General features: G+C 48.1%; 2 protein-coding genes across 2 annotated transcripts in view; one reads left to right on the top strand and one right to left on the bottom strand.

Annotated features, from left to right (window-relative positions):
• Positions 1 to 6,350: 6,350 nt before the first annotated feature.
• Positions 6,351 to 9,619, bottom strand: LOC111153523. The gene is made up of 3 exons (XM_022512577.1): positions 9,503 to 9,619; positions 8,035 to 9,232; positions 6,351 to 7,619 (listed from the first exon to the last, which is right to left on the bottom strand). Exons 1-2 carry the CDS (start codon positions 9,617 to 9,619, stop codon positions 8,252 to 8,254), a joined length of 1,098 nt encoding a protein of 365 aa, XP_022368285.1. The 3' UTR covers positions 6,351 to 7,619; positions 8,035 to 8,251.
• Positions 8,970 to 20,869, top strand: part of LOC111153502 (phosphatidylinositol-4-phosphate 5-kinase type 1 beta) — a 277,329-nt gene continuing 265,429 nt past the window's right edge. Inside the window, exon 1 of the mRNA XM_022512562.1 lies at positions 8,970 to 9,106. The gene's annotated coding sequence lies outside the window, so the exon portion shown is untranslated. The remainder of the gene's footprint in view (positions 9,107 to 20,869) is intronic.

A 20,869-nucleotide genomic window follows, 5' to 3' on the forward strand; every position in this document is an offset into this window, starting at 1 on the left:
CCTTAAGGGATGTTTATCCTAGAAAGAACTCCATTCCTCTTGCTTTCCCACCCCTGTTTCCCCCGAAAACACCTGTGCCATCAGGACAGACTGAGTGCAGATGGAGCTATGTTTCTTGTCACCTTTTTGTCTTCTTCCCAAAGGCTCCTGGGTTTCCAGTTCCAGCAGCTTCCAAAGCTGATTGCACAGACTCTATTTTCTCCCCAGATAATGGAATCAATAGCCCTCTCCTCGTAGCCAGCGCTTCTGAAGACACTTCTACACTTGCTTCTAGAATTCAATTCTCTAGAATTCAATTCTCTAGACTTGAACAAGGCGGGCTGTTGACTCTTTATGTTCTCATCTTTATCCACAAACACTGCCAAGACGGCAATGCCATCCAAAAAACACATACAGTAGGCTGCTTCCCATCTAAACATTCAGGGGAAACACCAAGATACAAGCACAGAAGAATGAATCTGGCTGCTGGAGATGGAGAGTCTCCCAGCTTCCAATTGTAGCTGTGCAAGAATAACCTTAAGTTGAATGATTTGTCTCTAATTCAGTGCACCGGGGACAGAATATAGTATTCTCCTCTTCTTTCCCAGCCCGGTGCTCATATTTTTCCAGGCTTTTTGCTGGTAGCGGGGGGACCACGGACCATGTTCCAGTGAGCAGAATGTGGGTGGATGTGACGAGAGTCACTGGCGTCTTAAATCCTTTGCACTCTCTTCTAGCACAGCAGGCATTTGGGAAACCACTTGTTGAACATAATGGTGCCACGAGATGGAAAGACCCAAGGCCCCTGACTGACTGCATGAAGCCAGCCCTACCACCAAACCATGCTGAACAGAGGCACGAATGAGAAATGAACCTTTATTATATTAATCCACATTCATTTTCTCTTCCAGAAGTTTGCCTACCCTGATTCATAGATTTCCTTTTTCTATCCCCCATCCCAGCAAAGTTGTCCAGGTTTCTGGGGGCAGCTTGTGGACATTGTCTTTATTTTTTTTAAAAGATTTTATTTATTTATTTGACAGACAGAGATCACAAGTAGGCAGAGAGGCAGACAGAGACAGAGGGAGAGAAAGAGAGAGAGAGAGGAGGAGGAGGAAGCAGGCTCCCCACTAAGCAGAGAGCCCGATGCGGGGCTCAATCCCAGGACCCTGGGATCATGACCTGAGTCGAAGGCAGAGGCTTTAACCCACTGAGCCACCCAGGTGCCCTGGACATTGTTTTTAAAGAGATGTCAGAATAAGAGTTCCATTCTGTTAGCCAAGCTTTCAAACTCAGATATCACCAAGAGCAGAGGCTAGCCAGTAAGGTTCTGCCCCAGTGGTTCCAAGTCAGGGAAGTCCCTACATTTTTTGAGAAATAAAAGCTAAAGTTCATGTTGTCTTCCTGGTGCATTCACTGGGGGAGGCATCAGAGACCTTGAGAAATCTGAATGGGGGCTTCACTGGTTGACTAAAGTCAACACTCCCTTCCCTTCAACAAGTATTTCTTGTGTGGTTAGCAACACGCACACCATCTCCCTCCAGAAAGCAAAGCTGAGAGATTCAAAGTTGGTTCTGGAAGCTGTCCCTCCGCACAGGATGGGAACTCCTGTGGCTCAGTGTCTGGGCCCAAGGCCCTCCCACCGTGGCTGTGGCCGGTGTTGGCTCTGATGTCGTGGGTGGACAGCTGCTGCCTGTATGTAGGAAGCTCAAGGGTCTGTGTTGTACTCATTACGTGTCCTTCCTTTTTTGTCCTTTCCAGGAGACTCTATTACTTCTTGATATTCTTTCTAGACCCGTCACCCTTTTATGGTGACCTTTTCGGTGTCCCGTGTGTTCACTATTGATTAGAATTTTTTTTTAATGTTTCAAGGAGGTCAAAAACAAACAGTATTTCACAGGTTGGAATGAAGAAGGCTTTGGCCTGAAGAACTTGAGGATGGAACCTAGGGCCTGGTCCCGCTCTGGGGATAAGATGGCAGCCCTGGGCTCATTCCTCGTTCCACAGCTGGATTTTGTGTCTTTTGTGACACTGTTTCTCAGGCTGTAATCATCACAGTCAATTTTGAGAGGCTTTGGGTAATACCACTGATGTATTTCAGCCTCTTTTCCCTGTTTCAAGCTTTTAAACCAGACTTTCCAACCAAAAGAAGGTTTCTTACTGTCTCATGAAGACCTTGAGTTTCAGGTTCCAGAAAGTTCCAGAAAATCCACGTCCAGACTAGATATATACGTGTGTACACATGTGTACACATGTCTTTGCGCTGCTTCCTGAAAGGCAGCTGGATTCTCTGTGCTGCTCCCTCTTTCTCTGTTTTCCTTCCTCCTCCCCTCCCTTTGTCATTCCCTCATTTCTCGTTCAGTCTTCAAATCAAACATGGTGACTTTTTTGGTAACTTCTGGACCAAGTGAAAATTCATCTAGCTACGCGTGTGAGTCTGTTTGTAATAAGAGAAAGATGGCAAAGAGAAAAGGATAGCTGAGCACCACAGACGATAGATGGTACAGGCTGGTAGAAGTGTGACTAAAGGTTTTAATGGCGTGTGCTTTTTTTTTTTTAAATGTGAAATCTGTGGAATGTCAAAATTTGTCTTTATCTTAGGATTCCCTCACCCTAGCACAAAACTGCAATTTGTAATTGGTCTCTTTCTTTTATTTTACTTTATTTTTAAAAAAGATTTTATTTATTTATTTGAGAGGGAGAGAGAGAGCATGAGCAGGAGTGGGGGAACAGGCAGAGGGAGAAGGAAAAACAGACTGACTCTCCCTGCTTGCCTGATGGCGGGGCTCGATCCCAGGACCCCGAGATCGTGACCTGAGCCAAAGGCAGACGTTTCACCGACTGAATCACCCAGGTGCCCGTAATTGGTCTCTTTCAGGAGTTATTCATGTGCCTCTATTTTTTTGCATGATTACAATCTCGATGCATATAATCTTATATTTTGGTATGAATTTGTTAGGAAAATTCTTTGGAGATTTAGGATATTCTAAAAGTTAGGAAAATCCAATTTCTTGGCTCTTTTTCATATTTCTTAGTTGAGTTAGCTGGTGTTGTAGAGAATGTTTTAGGGTCAGACCTGGGTGCCCGCTAACACTGGGCCTCCCCTTTCCATCACGGTTCTCACTGAAGAATGCAGACATCAGCTAGCCTTGAGGAGAGCTAGGAGGATGCCAACTTCCGGGCAAAGAATAATGAGTTAAACTGGGCTTGCAGCTGGTAGAATGGCATGCGGTCTACCAACAACAACAAGTTATGGAAAGAGTATGGAGACCATGGGAAGTGCTTGAGATCCATGTGTATGTCCTACTAAGGGCTCTGAGTCCTCACTATTCACCCTGTTCCAGGCCCTGGCACGGAGTGTCCAGCAGGTGTCCAATGATCAGGGACTATCAGGCTTGCAAGTGACCTTTCTGGGCCTCCTGTCTCACACTCCCATGATACAGACCAGGAATCTCAATCCAAGAGAGGATGCAGCCCTCCCTGTTGCAAGGACAGGGTTGCAATGAGAAAGCAGGCCTCGGGACTCCCAGTTCAATGCTCTGCTCAAGCCTGAGAGGGAGGAGGAATGGGAGATGGATGGGATCAAGGAAGAAAGATGCCACAGAGCAAGAGCTCGAGGAAAGGGAAGATGGTACTGGAGAAGAAGAAGGAAGGGAATCGGCAGTGAGGTGTCCAAGCCTTCACTGATCTAAAGAGCAAACTTGAAATTAGGGTCAACGAGTCCTCTGAAATGAGCACCTCAAGTTGTAGAGGGGAGTCAGCTAAGCCTCTGGCCTCTCTTTTCTGCTCAGAAATGAAGTTTCTAGAAGAGAAGGCAAGGTGATGTAAGATGATCCTTGAGAAGTTGTGAAAGGATACAGCCTCTACTTTTGTACCGTTTGCTGTCCGTGGAGGCCATGCATGTCTTTCCTGTGAATTCTTGAGGGATTTTTCCCTAGTAAAAGAATTAGGGGCAGAGGAACTGCTAGACATACCCACAGCTGCCCCGTGCTGCCCAGACTCCCTTTGGCAACTCCCTTCTGGATTATTTTCCCTTGACATGTCACTAAAGAAGAAGTTAAATATGCATTAGCAACCTAGAGAAATCCAAACTCCCTCATCTCATAGAAAGGTCCAGAAATGATCTGTAACTAGCCCAAAGCCCTATCGCTTAGAAGAATGTGTCTAGCGCAGGGTAACAACCACCCTAAAACTTGGCAGGTGGGATAGTCTCACCAAAATGGCTGCTATCTGGCCCTTTTGTTCCTGTACACCCTACTGGCCCTCAAATCAACACGGAGAGGGTATTTCCCCTCTTCCTGAATCAGGTGGGTCTTGTGCCTGCTTTAATGAATAGCATGGAGCAGATGTAGTTTCCTAGAACTTCCACGCTCAGTCCTAAATTTCCAGCTCCTCCACCTTGGAAGCCCGCTGCTGTGTAAGCAGCCTGAGCCCCCCGTCTGCTGAAAAGACCGCATGTGGAGGCAGATGGAAGTGCCCGAGGTGTGAGTGAAGCCTTCTCGCACCTTCCAGTTCAGCCCAGCTGCTGGAAGCTAGCTGACTGTAGCCAAGGGAATGACACTAGCCAGTGCCCAGCTGACTCACAGAACCATGAGAAAAAGTAAATGGTGGGGGGTTTTGATGATTAGTTTTGGGGTGGTTTGTTATTAGGCAGTGGATGACTGCAGCAATGGCTTAAAATAGCCACCCTGCATTATTTCTCACAAATCTATGAGTCCAGGGTGGGGGCGGGAGAGGCGGGTGGGTCTGTGATGTGGACCAAACCTGGCCAATCTCATTTGGACTTGCTCGTGCCTCTGCAGTCTCCTGAGGGCTTGCTGGTCAAGAACGGCCTCAGCTGTGATGACTCATCTCTGTAGCGCAGGGTCTGTCATCCTTTTTTTTTTTTTTTTTTTTAAAGATTTAGTTATGTGAGAGAGATTGAGAGGGAGAATGGGAGGGGGGCAGAGGGAGAGAGAGAGAATGTCAGGCAGACTCCCTTCTAAGCCTGGAATCCAACGCGGGGCTCGATCTCATGACCCTGAAATCATGACCGGAGTGGAAATCACGAGTCAGATGCTTAACTGACTGAACCCCCCAGGAGCCTCCCAGGTGCCCCCTTTAGTGGGCTGTCCTTCTTGGCAGAATTCCAAGAACAAAGCAAAAATGCACAAACTTTAAAAGAAAAACGTTTTTAGAACAGTTTTGGATTCATAAAAAAAATTGAGGGGAAGGTATGGAGGTTTCCCATATCTTCCCTGCCCACCCCCTACATGCTTAGCCACCGCCCCCCCCACTTATCAACATCTCTCCCCAGAGTGGTACCCTTGCTACAACTGGTGAACTTACCTTGACACATCAATATTGGCCAAACACCACAGGTGATGTTAGGAATTGGTGCTGTACCCTTTATGGTTTGGGACAGATGTATGACGACATGTATCTACCATTGTAGTATCATACAGAGTAGTTTCACTGCCACAGAAATCCTTGGTGCTCTACCCATTCAAACTTCCCCAGCCCCTAGCCCCTGGTGACCACTGATCTTCCTATTGTCTCCATAGTTTTACCTTTTCCAGAATGCTGTATAATGGACATCAAACAATAGGTAGCCTTTACAGACTGGCTTCTTTCCCTCAGTAATGTGCACTTAAGTTTCCCCTCGGTCTTCTCATAGCTTTGATAGCTCATCCCTCCCATCCCCCTGCATTGAGTAACATTCCAGTGTCTGGACGCCCCAGGTCACTTATCTGTTCACCTACTAAAGACCATGTTGGTTACTTCCCACTTTTGTCCAAATTATGAATAAAGCTGCTAAAAACTCTGTGTACAGGTTTTTGTATGGAACGGTTTTTCAGCTCCCTTTGGTTACTATCAAGGAACGCTGTTGCCAGATCATAGGGATAGAGTCACGCTTCCTTGGGTAAGAAACTGTCCGCTGTCTTTCAAAGTAGCTCTACTGTTTTGCATTCCCACCAGCAATGGAAGAGAGTTCCTGTTGCTCCACATCTGCACCAGTATTTGGTATTGTCAGTGTTCTGGATTCTGGAAATTTTAAGAGGCATGTTGCACAAGCGTTTTGAAAGGCTTCATTTACGTTAAGTCTACTGACATTCCACTGGCCGAAGTTAACCATATAGGTGAGCCTAGAGTGGGCAGGCACTACAAAATTAGAGACAAAGGATAAAGGGAGGTCATTCATTGGGGCCATTAATGTCATAAAATCTATAAGGAATCTAGACATATTTCTCATTGGGGAGTATAAATAGCATTATTAAGAAAATGGACTAAAATCTAGAATCAGAAGTCCCATTTGAAATTAAGTAAAACAATTAGATGAGCATTTTCTAATTTCTATTTTTTTAATTTTTATTTAAATTTTAGTTAATATACAGTGCAATATTGGTTTCAGGAGTAGAATTCAGTGATTATTCAGGGACATACAATTCCTGCAATCTCTAATTTTTAAATGTTCCTGAAGTTTCTGGCTGAGTCCCTACCACTAGTAATACTGATCTTGTTTTAATTCCATTAGAGGGTGACTTTCCCAAATTCCTGTTGACGTTTATGTAGAAACAGAACCAGGAAGAACGAACAGGTCTCGTATAGGACCAATAACTATGTGGTCCCTCATTCCAGGAATTAATTCACCATAATGAGCCTCTTAAAGCTCTTGGTAGAGTTCCTGAGAATCCTGTTAAATACGAGTTAGCTCTCCAAAAAGCCAGTGGGCAGTCCGCTTTGTGATTTGCCTCTGGACACCTAAGGCTGTTGGTGCCCATGCTGTAGAGAAGGGACTCAGTCAGTCTCTTAATGGGAGAGGATGGCTATTTGCACACGTGTGTGCATGCATCTGTATGTAATGTTTGTGACCTCCGATATACCGTGATTTAGGTTTGGTTTTACCTGTTTTCACCTCCCCCACATTCCCAGGAAATACTGAAAACTGGCTTTGCATTTACACTTGCCACTCTGGGAGGCAGATTTGTTTTCCAATCCCTGGGTTTCAGATGGGCCAGAGGGGTGAGAAGCGGAGAGGGGGAGACTGGGATCCTGGTTCCCAGATTCCAGCCAGCCTGCTATTTACAGCCCTGTGGTGCTGCCCCCTACGCAGTGATTCACTGCAAGCAGAGGAAGGGTTCCTGGATCCATTCTTTCTCCGCCACCCCCTCTATCGACCCCAAATTGAACTTTGCTAACTCTGTGTTTCTGTTATTGTTCAGGAATCGGGAGTCAAGGAACCTGTGTTCTGGCTCTTGGGCCACTTAATGTCTTCGGGTCTTAGTTTTCTCTTCTGTAAAGGGAGCAAGCTGAACGAGATGTGTGCTCCTGCTCTGAGCTTTGGAGAGTCTAGGATGCCAAGATAAGACCGGAACGAAGGCACAGGGTTCTCAACACACGATGCCCTAAAACTCCCAGTCATGGCCAGACACATCTAGAAGAAGCAGGTTGGGAAAACAGTCGAAGAAATTACAGATATTTGCACGACCAAGGAATTACTGCACTCCCTTGGGAGTTGTTATTAAACCATAACAAACTTACCCAAGGTGGGGAGAGGGAGGTACAAAAAGATTTCAAAACCCAAAAGAGCTGTTCCATTTGCTGAGAACTTAGGGAGTATCCTTTCAATCAGAAACTGTGACTCGCCAGGCCAGGGACATCTGAGGATAAAGACCGTGAAGTGCTGTTCTCCCTCCAGCACACTGTATCCCAGGTTTCAGATCAGTATGTTTGTTTTATTAAACAAGGGGTAAGGAAGGAAATGGCGAGGGTGAGAAATACCACTTGCTTCCATTCATCTGGGAGAGAGCCGGTAGGTACCTTTTCAGTTACTATTAAGCAAATTTGGCGATAGCTTGCAAAACAGCATTTTTCCAAGAAGAGTCCTCAGATCTACTCCCCACCCCCCCCCCCCCCCCCCCCCCCCCCCCGCCATCCGACGAGATTGCAAGGGTCCCCGCGCCCATTCAGCGCCCGCGGGAAGATTCAGTCCCCTCTCCCATCACAGTCCATTCGCTCTGGACCTCTTGACGTCCCTCCGGCCTCCCCTCCCTCGTGACCCCTTCGCCAACCTACCCTGCCCGTTGGGTAGGTCCTACTTCCTGGGAACTCCTGCTGTCATTAGAAGGGGGCACGCCGTCGCCTCGGAATCCTAGCTGTCCCTTCCTAGTGGAGGGGGCATCTGTGCTTAAATGCGGGCGTCGCGGCAAGCAGAGTCCAGTGGGCAGGCGACCAGGCGCTGCAGAGTTCGGCGGCCTGAGGAAGGGAGGATGCCCTATCCCAAACACGGCTTTTAGCGGGGCTGCAAGACTTCAGAACCACCGGGAAGCCCTCGGCTAACCCTGGAGCCTAGGAGAAACCGGCCAGACCTCGGAACCCGGCCCAGCCCGGCTCCCCGTGCTAGGCAGGCGGCGGCGGGACAGAGCCCCGCATCCCGGGGCACCGACTCGGGCGCCCAGTCCGGCTGCGGCGGAAAATCCCGCCGCCGCTGCTGCAAACCGGCCTGGCTTCGCTGCAGGGCGTGCGGGACTGGAGCAAGGGGGTGGAGAGAAAAGGGGAAGAGCCTGGGCGGCCGGCGGGCGGGGCCTGCAGCCTCCCCGAGCTTCGGCAACCGCCGCGCACACTGCTCTCCCTGCGCCTCGCTCCGACTCAGGCGCGCAGGGCGCCGGAACCCGCGCCCGAGCCCGGGGGCGCCGCTGCTCCTCGGCCCCCGGTCCCCGCCGCCCCTAGCGCGCCGCGCTGAAGCCGAGCTGGGCAGCGGAGCGCTCCGGCGGCTGGGGCTTTCCGGCTGACGCTCGCCGCTCCATCTGGCCGGAGGACCGGCGGGGAAGGAAGGGGAAAGCGGGGACACACACACACACACGCACACACACACTTGCCGCGGCGCGCGCGCATTGCACACTCGCAGCCGCGCGCCCCCGCGGAGGCGCGTCCCGGGCGAGTTTGGCCCGGCGGCTCCGGCCCGGCACCTGCCGGCTCCGCGCGCCGCGCCGCGCCCCGCCCCCGCCCCGCCGACCCTCCGGCCCCTCCCGCCGCTCGCCCGCACAGATCTCCCGGCGCCGGGTGGAAGCAACTCCATCCAGATAACTTGCCGACTGTGGCGCAACTGGTCTCGACAGCAGAGGCGCCCGAATGCTGCCCGGGTGAGGTAAGTTTCCTGCGCGTCCCCGGCCCCTCCTCCGGGGCTGGGGCTCGGGGGCTCTGCGTCCTGGGGAACCCCGGACGTCTCTGCGCTCGCACTTTGTTCGCCTTGTGCGGGGGGTAGGGTGGAGGGCTGCGAGTGGCCACCGAAGTGGGACCTTCATTCCGCTGGGGCCACGGCTGCGCGCTCCCCGCGAGCACCCACCCGCTCGCTCACCCCCACCCCCGGCCGCAGTGACCCTCGGGGACCTCTCTGGGTTCGCTTAAGCGGGAGCTCCCTTCCCTTTACAAGGGAACAAGCTGAGTTTGGCAGCGGCGGGAGAGCTCTCCCACCACCCTCCCCCCCGGGCAGTAAACACAGGCGAACTTGTCAGTCGCCCCTGGGATCTCCGGAGGGGCTTGCGAGGCGGTGTTCTGGTCCTTTCTGGCTCCGAAGCCGGATTGCACAGGTGCGGTACGGTTCCAGCCTAAATGCAGCAGCGGACTTCTGCGCTTCCCGGGTTCCCTCCCCCAGCCCCATCAACGTGACGCCTCAACAGCTGGGGGGGGGGGCGTGGGGGGGAAGGAGAGGGAGAATGCTGGGGTTCCATTCGTCAGGCCGGAGCCGGGAGTCCCCAAAACAGAAGACAACGAATGTCTCCTTATCTCTCTCTCATCTATGCAGATGAGCCTGTTGTGTTTCTCATCCCCCAAGCTCGCTTGTCTCTGGTGCCCGGTGTGGCTGGGTAGAAACCTGTTCCAGAGAAGTTGTTTGGATAAGCTGATGAATTCTTTCACCTGGCTCTTAACAAGGACGTGCTAGTTCCTCTGATGCTCTCTGAGGGCATAGTGTTGCAGACCCCCAGATGCCACCCCCCAATCTTTGCAGGACCTTTTCAGCCTCCCCAGGCCCTACCTGCCTCTAGGGTCAGTGACCCTTGAGACACTGGGTGGGCCTCACAATGTATTCGTCTCTTGCAAAGAAAAAAAAAATCAGTCTCCCCATCTGCACTCCTGAGCATGGATTTCGGGAACCTCTTTTGCCCCTCTGGTGACAAGCATGCCCTCAGACTTCTCTCTTGTTCCGTGGCAAGGCTGAAGTGTTCTGCAGTTGTTGGAGAAAAGCCTGAGGGTTGGTTTCATTACCCCTCTAATGCGATGAAGTAAAATAGTGCTCATGGAAGCTTTAGTCAGAGCATTTCCAGCTGAGAGGAGGCCCTGGGAAAAAAATCTTTCTCAGCCAAGTCCATGCCGGTGGCGCTCGTTGAGTAAGCATTGTGCATGGTGTCTGAGCTGAGGGGAACATGCATTCCCGGTACAGCGGTGGGAGTGGAGACTTGGAGCCCCCCGGGGGAGGGCTGGGAAACCTGAGCCTCACGGGGAGTGACCTCTTAGTGGAGAAAGAAAACTGTTCAGAATTGAGTGGTAAAAGCACATTACATTTCTGTCCAAATTAAGGAGACTGGAGGGATCTCCTAATGATACCTTGCACTTGAATCAATGCCGTGTTATTTCTGAATGATTTTCAGTGCTTTTATTAAGTTCTGACCGTTTCCGAGGGAGGCAGGGCAAAGATTATTGACCACATGCTCAGGAATAACGTGAGGCTCAGAGATTGAGGGACTTACCAAGGTAATTAGCGGCTGGACTTAGAGTCACAGGCAGGTTCTCTGATAGACCCCCACCCGGCCCCCCATCACAGCCCCGTGCCGGTTCTGTACTTGCAGACGGTTTCACAGTGGCCAGATGGCTTCTGCATTTTTTGTGGTCTGCGCTGTCTTACTGTGAATCACTGTTCACGTTTGACAGGTGAGGAGACCGAGGTTTCAGACGGGGATATTTTCTGGGATATTCTCTCTAAGCTAGTGAGGGTTACAAGGCTAGAACTCAAAGCTCTTGATGTCCAGTCCATGGCTTTGCAGATGATGCCATTGGCCCACTTCTGATGGCGGGGAGGAGACAGGATGGATACTGCAGTACACCAGGGGCTGTTCCACCTGCCTGCCGGTGATGAGAGTTCCAGTTCTGGGACTCTGTTTGGCTGTATGACCCTGGGGGCCAAATCCTATCACCTCTGAACCTCAGGTGTCCCATATATGAAACCAGAGATTCATAATGAATTATCTTTCTCTTTCTAGTTTCACCATTCTATTTAGCTAATTTTCTGTTTCACTTGTAATTTACTCCCCCTCCCCCTTGATGCTGTCCCATTTAGTGAAGGGAAACCATTTCCAGGGCACTTTAGCTGAGCATCTATCTTGTTTAGTGTTATTACTTGACTTGGAAATGTCCCAATGGGCTGATCTACTCTAAAATATGTGTCAAGATTCCCTCGAATATCCCAGACAACGCATACCTCTAATTTATTTTTAGACTCGGAATTTGTGTATAGTAAGTACTCAAATCGCCACTGAACGAAGGGGGCAAATGAAATCACTCATAAGGAAAACATGTGCTGTAAAACAGAGCTTCTCATCATGTAAATTCCCAGCATCTACTGACCCATAAGGTAATTTACCTACAAGAGGTGCACCTCTTGAAGCTGGCACGTACAGGTGCTTTTGTTGATGTTTTTCCTGAACACATCCTATAAAGAAGAGTTTTTCTTTCTCCGTGTAGACAATAGACTCATGTCATCTCTGTCATGCTCCTTTGCCTTCCTCCCCCTCCCTTAGTTTTCAGTACTGTGTAGCTGGCTGAAAGACACATTCCTAGAAATTGACTTGGCGCCCTTTTATGAAAGAGTTAGTCTTGAAATGGGGAAACCAACCACATTTCCCCCCCCCTGAGTAAATTTCATGCAGCTGCTAATACTGGCTCGTGGTTTCAGAGAGGAAACCTAATTAACAAAACCGACCTAGTTTCTGTTCCCCTTTAAGGGTCTTCTTTCCATCCCTCCCTCCTATATACGCAAAAGATGTGTTTTTATTTTCAGAAGAGGGATGGGGAAGAAGTAGAATGGTTCTTAAATATTATTAACAGATCCAGCCATTGGAATTGAGGTATGTCTTTGTGATAAAGAAATTAAATAGTTAAATAGTTCAGAGGCTTGCCATCTTTATGCATAGGACAACTGAGGCACAGAGAGGTGAATTGGCTTGCTGGGGGTCACACAGAAGTTTCGCAGGAGGAGCAGGGCTAATATGGAATTCTTTTTTTTTTTAGGATTTTATTTATTTATTTGACAGATCACAATTAGAGAGGCAGGCAGAGAGAGAGAGAGAGAGGAGGAAGCAGGCTCCCTGCTGAGCAGAGAGCCGGACACTGACATGGGGCTCGATCCCAGGACTCTGGAATCATGACCTGAGCCGAAGGCAGAGGCTTTAACCCACTGAGCCACCCAGGCACCCCTAATGTGGAATTCTTAAGAAGGTTCATATTTAAGGTTTTGCTGGGAGTTCTATGGTGAAGGTACATTTTGAGTTTTAGAAATTCATGGAGGTTAAGGGGAAACTTCTGTTTGCTAATACTTATTAGTGAAGTAGCATAGTTTTAAATGATTTAGTATTTATATTTTTAAATGTTCTCATCCAAGCAGTTACCATTAAAGAGAAAATATTTGTCTGTTTTTATCTCCTCCCTGTGATTCTCTTCACTTATGTATATCACCAGACTCAATTAATACTTTGTTCCAACCAGTGCTGGAGGAAAGGGAACTATTTGAATAGAAATACAAATGTATGGTGGTTTTCCAAGCTTCTCTTCCTGGTAAATAAAGCCAGAAGCCAAAGGCGGCACCGCCATACAGCTGGTAGGTAAAGTCATAAATATGTATACATTTCATTTGCATTTTCATTTTACTTGTACTTCAGTGAAATGGTGAGTCAGAACATTTGATATCCTGGGGAAAAAATACTTTTTTTTTTTCTTACTATAGCTAGAACCTTCATTAGCGACACTGTAAAATATCAAGTCCTAAATGTATTTGTTGCAGAAATCTGTTCTTTGTATCAAATCTATTAACTGGAGTTGGAAAGAGTCCTTTTCTTTAAAAAACTGCCCAGTTAGAAGTGTGCATTATGTAGCTTTGCTGTTCATTTGTGGACTTTTTTATGGCAATGCTAAATGCTAGGCGAGTCAGAGAGGGAGGAAACCTAGCCTTCTGTTTTAATATTTTTCTTTGAGGGGCTCCTGGTGGCTTAACGCGTCTGCCTTCAGCTCAGGTCATGATTGCAGGGTGCTGGGATGGAGCCCCATGTCGGTGGGGGGGGGGGTCCCTGCTCAGCGGGGAGCCTGCTTTTCCCTCTCCCTCTAACCCTCCCCCTTGCTTGTGCTGTCTTGCATGCTCTCTCTCAAAATCTTCGAAAAATATATTTTTTCTTTTAAAAAAAACCCTCTAAACGTAATCTGATGAAATTTTTGAAATATTGGATAGTAAGTAATTAGCTGCCATTGGTCAAGTAAATACTTTATTCAGCCTGGTTCCTTTCGATATAAAAGAGGAAACTGGAGAAAACAGGCTGGATTTTGTGCATCCCCTTCTCAGCTGTATGTACTTTTGTCTAGTTTCACCAGAGGTGGATAAAGGAGATGATGAAAGAGGAAAGTATAGGAACCCTACTCGAATGGGGTTACTCCTGGGGAATGTAGAGTTCAAATACGGATAATAATTGGAACATGGTTCCATGTTTGCTCAACAGCAACCCTTCCCCTTACCCCCATCCCACTGGGCATTATTTTTAGATCCAAACCTCTACTTGAAGGGGCAGCTCCCTGACGTACACGTTCCTCTTGTAGAAAGTTTTCTGTGTTGTTACTGGGACTGAGTAAACAACAGGTGTGCGGTAGGTTTTGGGGAGTTTGCATAGTGGGTGAGCGAGTTCTTGAGACTTGTTTTCTCTAAGGGTTTTAGAAAGTCCCTTGGAAAATGGTGATGAACTGTAAGGCACTCAGTGGACGGTATCGCTCCCACGAAAACTGGGCGTGTGTGTTTTTCAAGCCGAGGTTCTTCGGGCAAGGGTTGGACTTACAAGCACCAGGGGCCTAGAGAGTGTAATTACCTTAAATTGGAACTAAAGTTATGGGGCGAAAGATAGGACCATAAAAAATTTATTTTGTGAGGAAAAGGTGATACTTAAGCTTTTGCATCCGGGAATGCTGAGCAAGGGAGTTGGGCGGTGCATAGAATTATGGCTAGCCATAAAAATCTGTTTCTTTGCTTGCTAGACTGCCCCAAGAAATCCAGTAGATTGACCACGCTGGGCAGTGGGCTTTCAACATTTAATACATGCTTTCTTCTTTCTTTCCTTTTTCAACCATGCCTGCCATTGTGATCTTTGGATCTTTGGGCTTAACTTTTCGATCAAGAAAGGAAACAAGGGACGCCTGGGTGGCTCAGTTGGTTGAGCGGCTGCCTTCGGCTCGGGTCATGATCCCAGCGTCCTGGGATCGAGTCCCGCATTGGGCTCCTTGCTCGGCGGGGAGCCTGCTTCTCCCTCTGCCTCTGCCTGCCTCTCGGCCTACTTGTGCTCTCTCTCTCTCTCTCTCTCTCTGACAAATAAATAAATAAAATTAAAAAAAAAAAAAGAAAGGAAACAAAACAGCAGCAATAAAAAGTGACGCTGGGACGTGCTTGAGGGAGTAGTAAGCGTATCACGGGCATTTTGCTAATATTTGTCAATGGGAAGGTTAGGCATATGTTTTATTTATCTTTGTATTCTTGGAATTTGGCACTCTGCCTGGCACATGGTAGGGATGTAAAAAATGGGCACTGAACAATTTATGCATTCAAACAGGTGTTACTCTTCCAAACTCCAGGATGTTTCATAATTATGCAAATGATTTTATTATTTTTTCAGACTGTTTTAGAAACGTCATTTGTTTCAATCCTTGCTTGTGGTCCTTTCATCATAAGTACGGTTCATTCACCAGACCACCAGCCTTTCTTTAACCAGCATGCCTATGAAGGATCTTTTTTTTTTTTTTTTTACCTTTTCTTTAACGGAAATAATAATCTGAATATAAAATGTGTTCTTTCTTTTATTATTTTTTTAAAGATTTTATTTATTTATTTGACAGAGAGATCACAAGTAGGCAGAGAGGCAGGCAGAGAGAGAAGGGGAAGCAGGCTCCCTGCCAAGCAGAGAGCCCGATGCGGGGCTCCATCCCAGGACCCTGAGATCATGACCTGTGAAGGCAGAGGCTTTAACCCACTGAGCCACCCAGGCGCCCCCTTCCTTTTATTATTTACAAGCATCAGATAAACATATTTTTGAAGCACCTGGAGTGGCTGAGTGGTGAGTTTGGCTCAGGTACACAGACAGGAGTGGACTTTAAGCTTCTCTAAGTTAATCAGTTTAAGTGTTGTCTCCTCCGGGGGACCTTGGCCTTCTCCGCTCATCTAACCTAACATCTTCGTATGTTTTCTTTACTTAGCACTGTGGGTACCGAGACATGTTTCTTTACACACCGGATGCCTGTACTTGTGGGTCCTCCCAGGACCCTGTGTTCCTGTCACCTCTGCTCCAACTCACATTCAACTCTAGAAGGTCCCGGAGGGCAGAGACCATGGTTCTTTCATGCTGCTTTTCAGGCATTTGGTACCAAGTAGGTGCCCAGTAAATATCTGAATGAAGGAGGGAGTCCCCTTCATCCTGTCAAGACGAACTGGGCCACCACGGAGGTCACTCAGGCGGAAAGGTTCTGCTGTGAAGAAAGTTCTTCAGGGTTGGCTGCGGTAGCTCCTGTGAGGAGGACAGCTGGGTCCTGCAGGGGGAGGGAGCAGGGCTGGCTCAGTGGAGAGATCCTGGCGTGAGGCTGAGGCAGGGTCTCTGTTCCTTTTTGTTTACTTTGAGGGGAATGGTAGTGAGCTGATAAGTCGAACTTATCAAGCATGAAACAGAACATTCCAGACTTTTAAAAAACGGGGCCTACAAGTTCCTAATGTGTCAGTGTTCGTTCATAATTAAGACAGCTTGTGATAATCTGCAAGGCAAATCCTAGGGCACCTCAGGTAAAAAAAACTTCCCCGACTCCCCTGATTTTTCTTTGAATGTGGGCCCCACCAGGGGCCAGCGCAGGGAGAAGGCCAGGGCAGTGGTTCTCAGGTGTGGTGGGACATCTGCGGCAGCATCACCTGGGAACTTGTTGAAATTCTCCGAGTGTACCCCAGGCCTGCCCAGTCAGAGACTTGGGGGACCAGGGCGGGGGCTGTGCAGGAACCTGAGTGTGAGTTGGTCTCTGGACGATGCTGATGTCACCCCAGTATTGGCAGGAAGTGTTGAATCTGTTGTTCAAGATATAAGCTGTGGGAAGCACTCGGTGTTTCAGGTGACTCCTGGGGTGCGTGGAGAGGGTACCATCCGCCTGCTTCTCCCGAAATTCTGGGGGAGAGAGAAAAACCAGTCCTGGCTTTTCTCAGAGCCGTTATGGATCACAAGAGAACCACCTCCTGTGACTGGCATGGGGGTCTTGACTTCAGATGGTCCACAGAAGCTCTTAAGATGGTTGTGGTCCTGCCAAGTGATGGGTCCTCCCGGGGCTGAGAGATAACAGCAGGGTATGCGGGCAATGAGGGGTAAGACGTGCTCTATGCCTAGTTTATGTTTGGACGTTGCTGCAATGGGTTACCAAGTAGAGGAATGATTGTATGAGCTGTGGGTTGTCTCGGAACAGGAGACTGTGGTATTCTGACTGTTTAAAAAATATTTCAAGTCAGTTCAACGTGCTAGATACTGGCGGATTGCTTGGCCAGGACAGTGCCAGGTGCTGCGGGGCCAGGAGGAGGTCTAAACACGGTCTGGCTCGGCTTGGCCGAGAACTAACTGTGCTCCAGGCACTTCTGAGGTGCTGTTTGTTTCCTGTAAGGGGTGGTCATGAGGGCCTCATCATGGTTTTGCTGATTTTGAAGCCACATTCTTTTCTCTGCTTCATGCTGGTGCACCATAAAATGTAGTTCTGGAAGAGGAGATTTTAAAAAGGAAGACCCAATTTGATCTAAAATTCGGTTCTCCAACCCGGGCCTCTCTAAGAGCTCTAGGTGATGGCATTGACATTGTTCTTGTACTTGGGTATCTCAAAGGCCTCCCACATTTCCCATGGCTAAGACCCGAAGACCGGCTTTTCTCTCCCCATACCTGGTTCTCTTGCCAGTTTCTTTGCTCTGCGGAGGGCACCAGGCCACATGGGACAGAAACTCAGGAGCCATGCTTGACCCCACGACATCTTAGCCCTCCCATCTTCCTGTTGCGTTTGCTTCCTCGACTCCTCCCCACCCCAGCCTCATCCGTATGCGTCTCATCGTTCTTGCTGATCACGTCCTAATCCAGCTTCTCCACCCTCTGCTGGGCTCTAGCCGCAGCCGGCCAGGCTTCTGGGGCCTCTCTGGCCCTCCCCTCATCTGTCACCCGGACTGTGGCCAGGGGCAGTAGAGGTGGCCGCAGGGGACCCTCGACTCTGCTGGGCGGACCCTTCCCGACCGTCTGCATCTGAGCCCTCCTGGAAGCAGACACACCCGGGTCTCTGGGGCTGTCCAGGGCCTTGCAAGCTGCTGTGTGGTCTCGGAGGACTTGCTCCTCCAAACCAGTCTTTGCACGTGGCTGTTGAGTTACTCAGTCACACCTGAACCGGAAGCAGAAGAGACTCCGTCTGCCTTGGTTCGAGCGGCAGTAACAGAGCACTGTGCTCGGGTGGCTTCCGAGCCCAGCAGTGTGTTTCTGACAGTCGTGGAGGCTGCTGTCCCTGACCAGGGTGCCCATGGCTGGCTGAGGGCTGCTGACGTCTCGTTGTATCCGCATTCGGTGGAAGGAGGATGAAGGGGCCCTCGGGGGTCCCTTATTTCTAAGGGCCCTGATTGCATTCATAAGGGTCCTGCACTCAATACCTAATCTCCTCCCAAAGGCCCCATCTCTTAATATAGTCTTACTAGGGGGTGAGGTTTTCGCCCACAGAAGTTTGAAGATATCATGGAGCCTTTTATGGCCCTTTATGAAATGCATTCTGGGGGTGCCTGGGTGGCTCCGTCGATGAAACGTCTGCCTTTGGCTCAGGTCATGACCGCAGGGTTCCTGGGATGGAGCCCCGCATCGGGCTCCCTGCTTAGTGGGGAGCCTGCTTCTCGCTTTTCCTCTATCTCTGCTCTCCCTGCTTGTGCTCTCTCTCCTTCCAACAAAGAAATAAATAAAATCTTAAAAAAGAAAGAAAGAAAGAAATGCATTCTGTCTTGAAAGCCAGCATACAGAGACCTACACGTAACAAATATATTCACAAGAAATTTTCACGAAAGGATAACGGTACCCCATGAGATACGTTTTGGTATTTGTGGATATGTTCCTTCCCACTTAAAACCTCTAGCAAACTCTGATCCTGACCCGCCACATTGATTTTACTCCCCAGTGGTGGACCGAGACCTGGGATCTGGAAAGCCCAGATCTTCTCTGACCTCTGCTGCGGTGCTGCCCATCTGTGCAGGGGCCCAGACCTGAGGCCTGCGTTCACTGAAGAGCTGACCCTGACTCCTCAGCCAGTGCTCTTTCCTCTCGTCCGGGCACAGGGAGGGCCCTCTGCAGCGTTTCATTTCTGTCAAGAAATCATGGTAAAACTGGTAGAGTTGGCATCTGATCCAACCCGGAAATGGGGAAGACTTACTTAGGAGGCTGCCCTGTCTATTCTTGAAACTGGGGTATGTCTATACTTTTTCATAGAATGCTCACCTGAAGGTTCCTATGCATGTATTTTAGGAAGAACCTAAATACTAATAAGAAAAAACAGACTTTACTTTAAAAATATGTTAAGGGGCACCTCAGTGGGTCAGCTGGTTAGGCCTCTGCCTTCAGCTCAGGTCATGATTCTGGGGTCCGGGGATCGAGCCCCACATTGGGCTTCCTGCTCAGTGGGAAGTCTGCTTCTCCCTCTCCCCCACCCCCCACGGCTCATGCTCTCTTTCTTTCAAATATATAAATAAAATCTCTAAAAGAAATAAAAATATGTTAAGAATTTAACTTTTTTTTTTTTTCTTTTCCTGCCTGAAATTCACTGAGGCACGGAGTGTCTCCATTTGAATTTGCTGTTCAAGCACAAAATGCAAAGAGCCTTAAGCTAGGGGCCTCTTGGCGACTCAGAACTTTGGGGCAAGCTGTTTTACTTCTGGAGTAAATTTCTTGATTGCTGATGGTTTGCTTGCTCCTTTAAGTGTCATTATTTATTTATTTATTTTTTCAAAGATTTTATTTGTTTATTTGACAGAGAGAGGTCACAAGTAAGCAGAGAGGCAGGCAGAGAGAGAGAGAGGAGGAAGCAGGCTCCCCACTGAGCCAATGTGGGGCTCGATCCCAGGACCCTGAGGTCATTTGACCTGAGCCGAAGGCAGAGGCTTTAACCCACTGAGCCACCCAGGTACCCCAAGTGTCATGATTTATTAAAGCTGGTATTTGCAAAGAAAATTTCTCCCAAGTTGTCACAACCTTCCCCAATTCTTGGAAAGACTATATAGAGCAAAGTGTGTCTTTTATGGTCTCATAAAGTGGTGGCTTTTGGATCTACTCAGGGATGAAAAGCTCTTTGCTCCCGTACCAACCGGCCCCACTTTACTGTCTTTGAAAACCACACCTGCCTTTTCTTGATATTTTTTTTTTCCTTTTGTCCTTGAGTTCTGTGACTTTGAGCAGTGATAGTTCCTTCATTCATTGTTTGCTGCTGAGAAGCTGTTGTGATCTTGGGAACCAAATAAAACCAATATTGTCTGAATTGTGTGTGCCAAATAAATTCATATTTGTTGAAATTGATTTTTTTTTAACAAGAGAAAAAAGTTTTTGAGGGAGGGCCGCAAGAGTTCTATTTGTACAGCAAAGTGGCTCAAGTCGTTTCTCATTCACTCCGTTTACTGGCCAATAAAGAACACGTTTTTCTTACGTCCTGTTTCAGGGCAGTTCAGGTAAATCAGTTGCTACCTTTAGGCTGAGATATCCATGGTTTCTTTTTTCTCTTTATAAAGTATGCATTTACTGCATTATGGCGCAAAACACACTTCCATAGACTTTTATTTAACTCAAACAGAGTTGTAATTTTGGGGTGTGTCGATAACGGTTTCATTTTTAGCGTCTGATGCTTTTAGAGGGGATAGATTACCAAAGGTATTTCTCTTTCCACGGGAGAAATGGCATAGAAAATTCCCCCAAGTTTCCTGATGTCCATCTTCCGTTGGAAAATGAACTTTCGTTACTGCAATAAAACAAGAAAGGTGAATATGAGAAATTTAACTTTTTTTTTTTTTTTTGGAAATATAACTTCTTTAAGGAGCGATGTGAACCACACTCTTCTTAGGCTTATGATGTGTTACCCAGAAACAAGAACCAAGCGTTGTTGCCTTTGCGAGCTGTTTTTGAATGATGCCCTTTGATTTTTTTTTTTTTTTTTCCCCAAGACACGCAGTTCAGACAGAATAAAGATTTGTGGGAATGGATCAGGTGGGAAGTCTCTCATGTGAAGGGTTAATCGAGAAACTTGACTTTTGTTTAGGTTTGTAGAAATCAATGGAAATTTGGCTCTTAAGGTTTGCGTACAGTTGGGCCCCATTTTGTAGCTTTGCAGTTTCTTCAGAACTCCCTGTCCAACGTGACGGTTTAAGATAAACATGCGGGATCTTTGCATTTGGTGCAACCTTTATATAAGAAAGAGTCCCTTTCCGTGTAATGAGAAGACTTCTGGGAGCATTATAGAACTTGGTGTTAAGTGTCCCCCATGCATACCTCACAGCTTCGGAGGTAATGATAGATGGTCCTTGTGGTTACATTTTTACTGGTTTCTTCTTTGTCTGCCTCCTTCATGGGAAGGTGGTTTCCCCAAGGGGAGGGAT

This window comes from Enhydra lutris, unplaced genomic scaffold (assembly GCF_002288905.1).
Source record: "Enhydra lutris kenyoni isolate GAN:26980312 unplaced genomic scaffold, ASM228890v2 scaffoldscaffold33, whole genome shotgun sequence".
NCBI classification, from domain to species: Eukaryota; Metazoa; Chordata; class Mammalia; order Carnivora; family Mustelidae; genus Enhydra; species Enhydra lutris.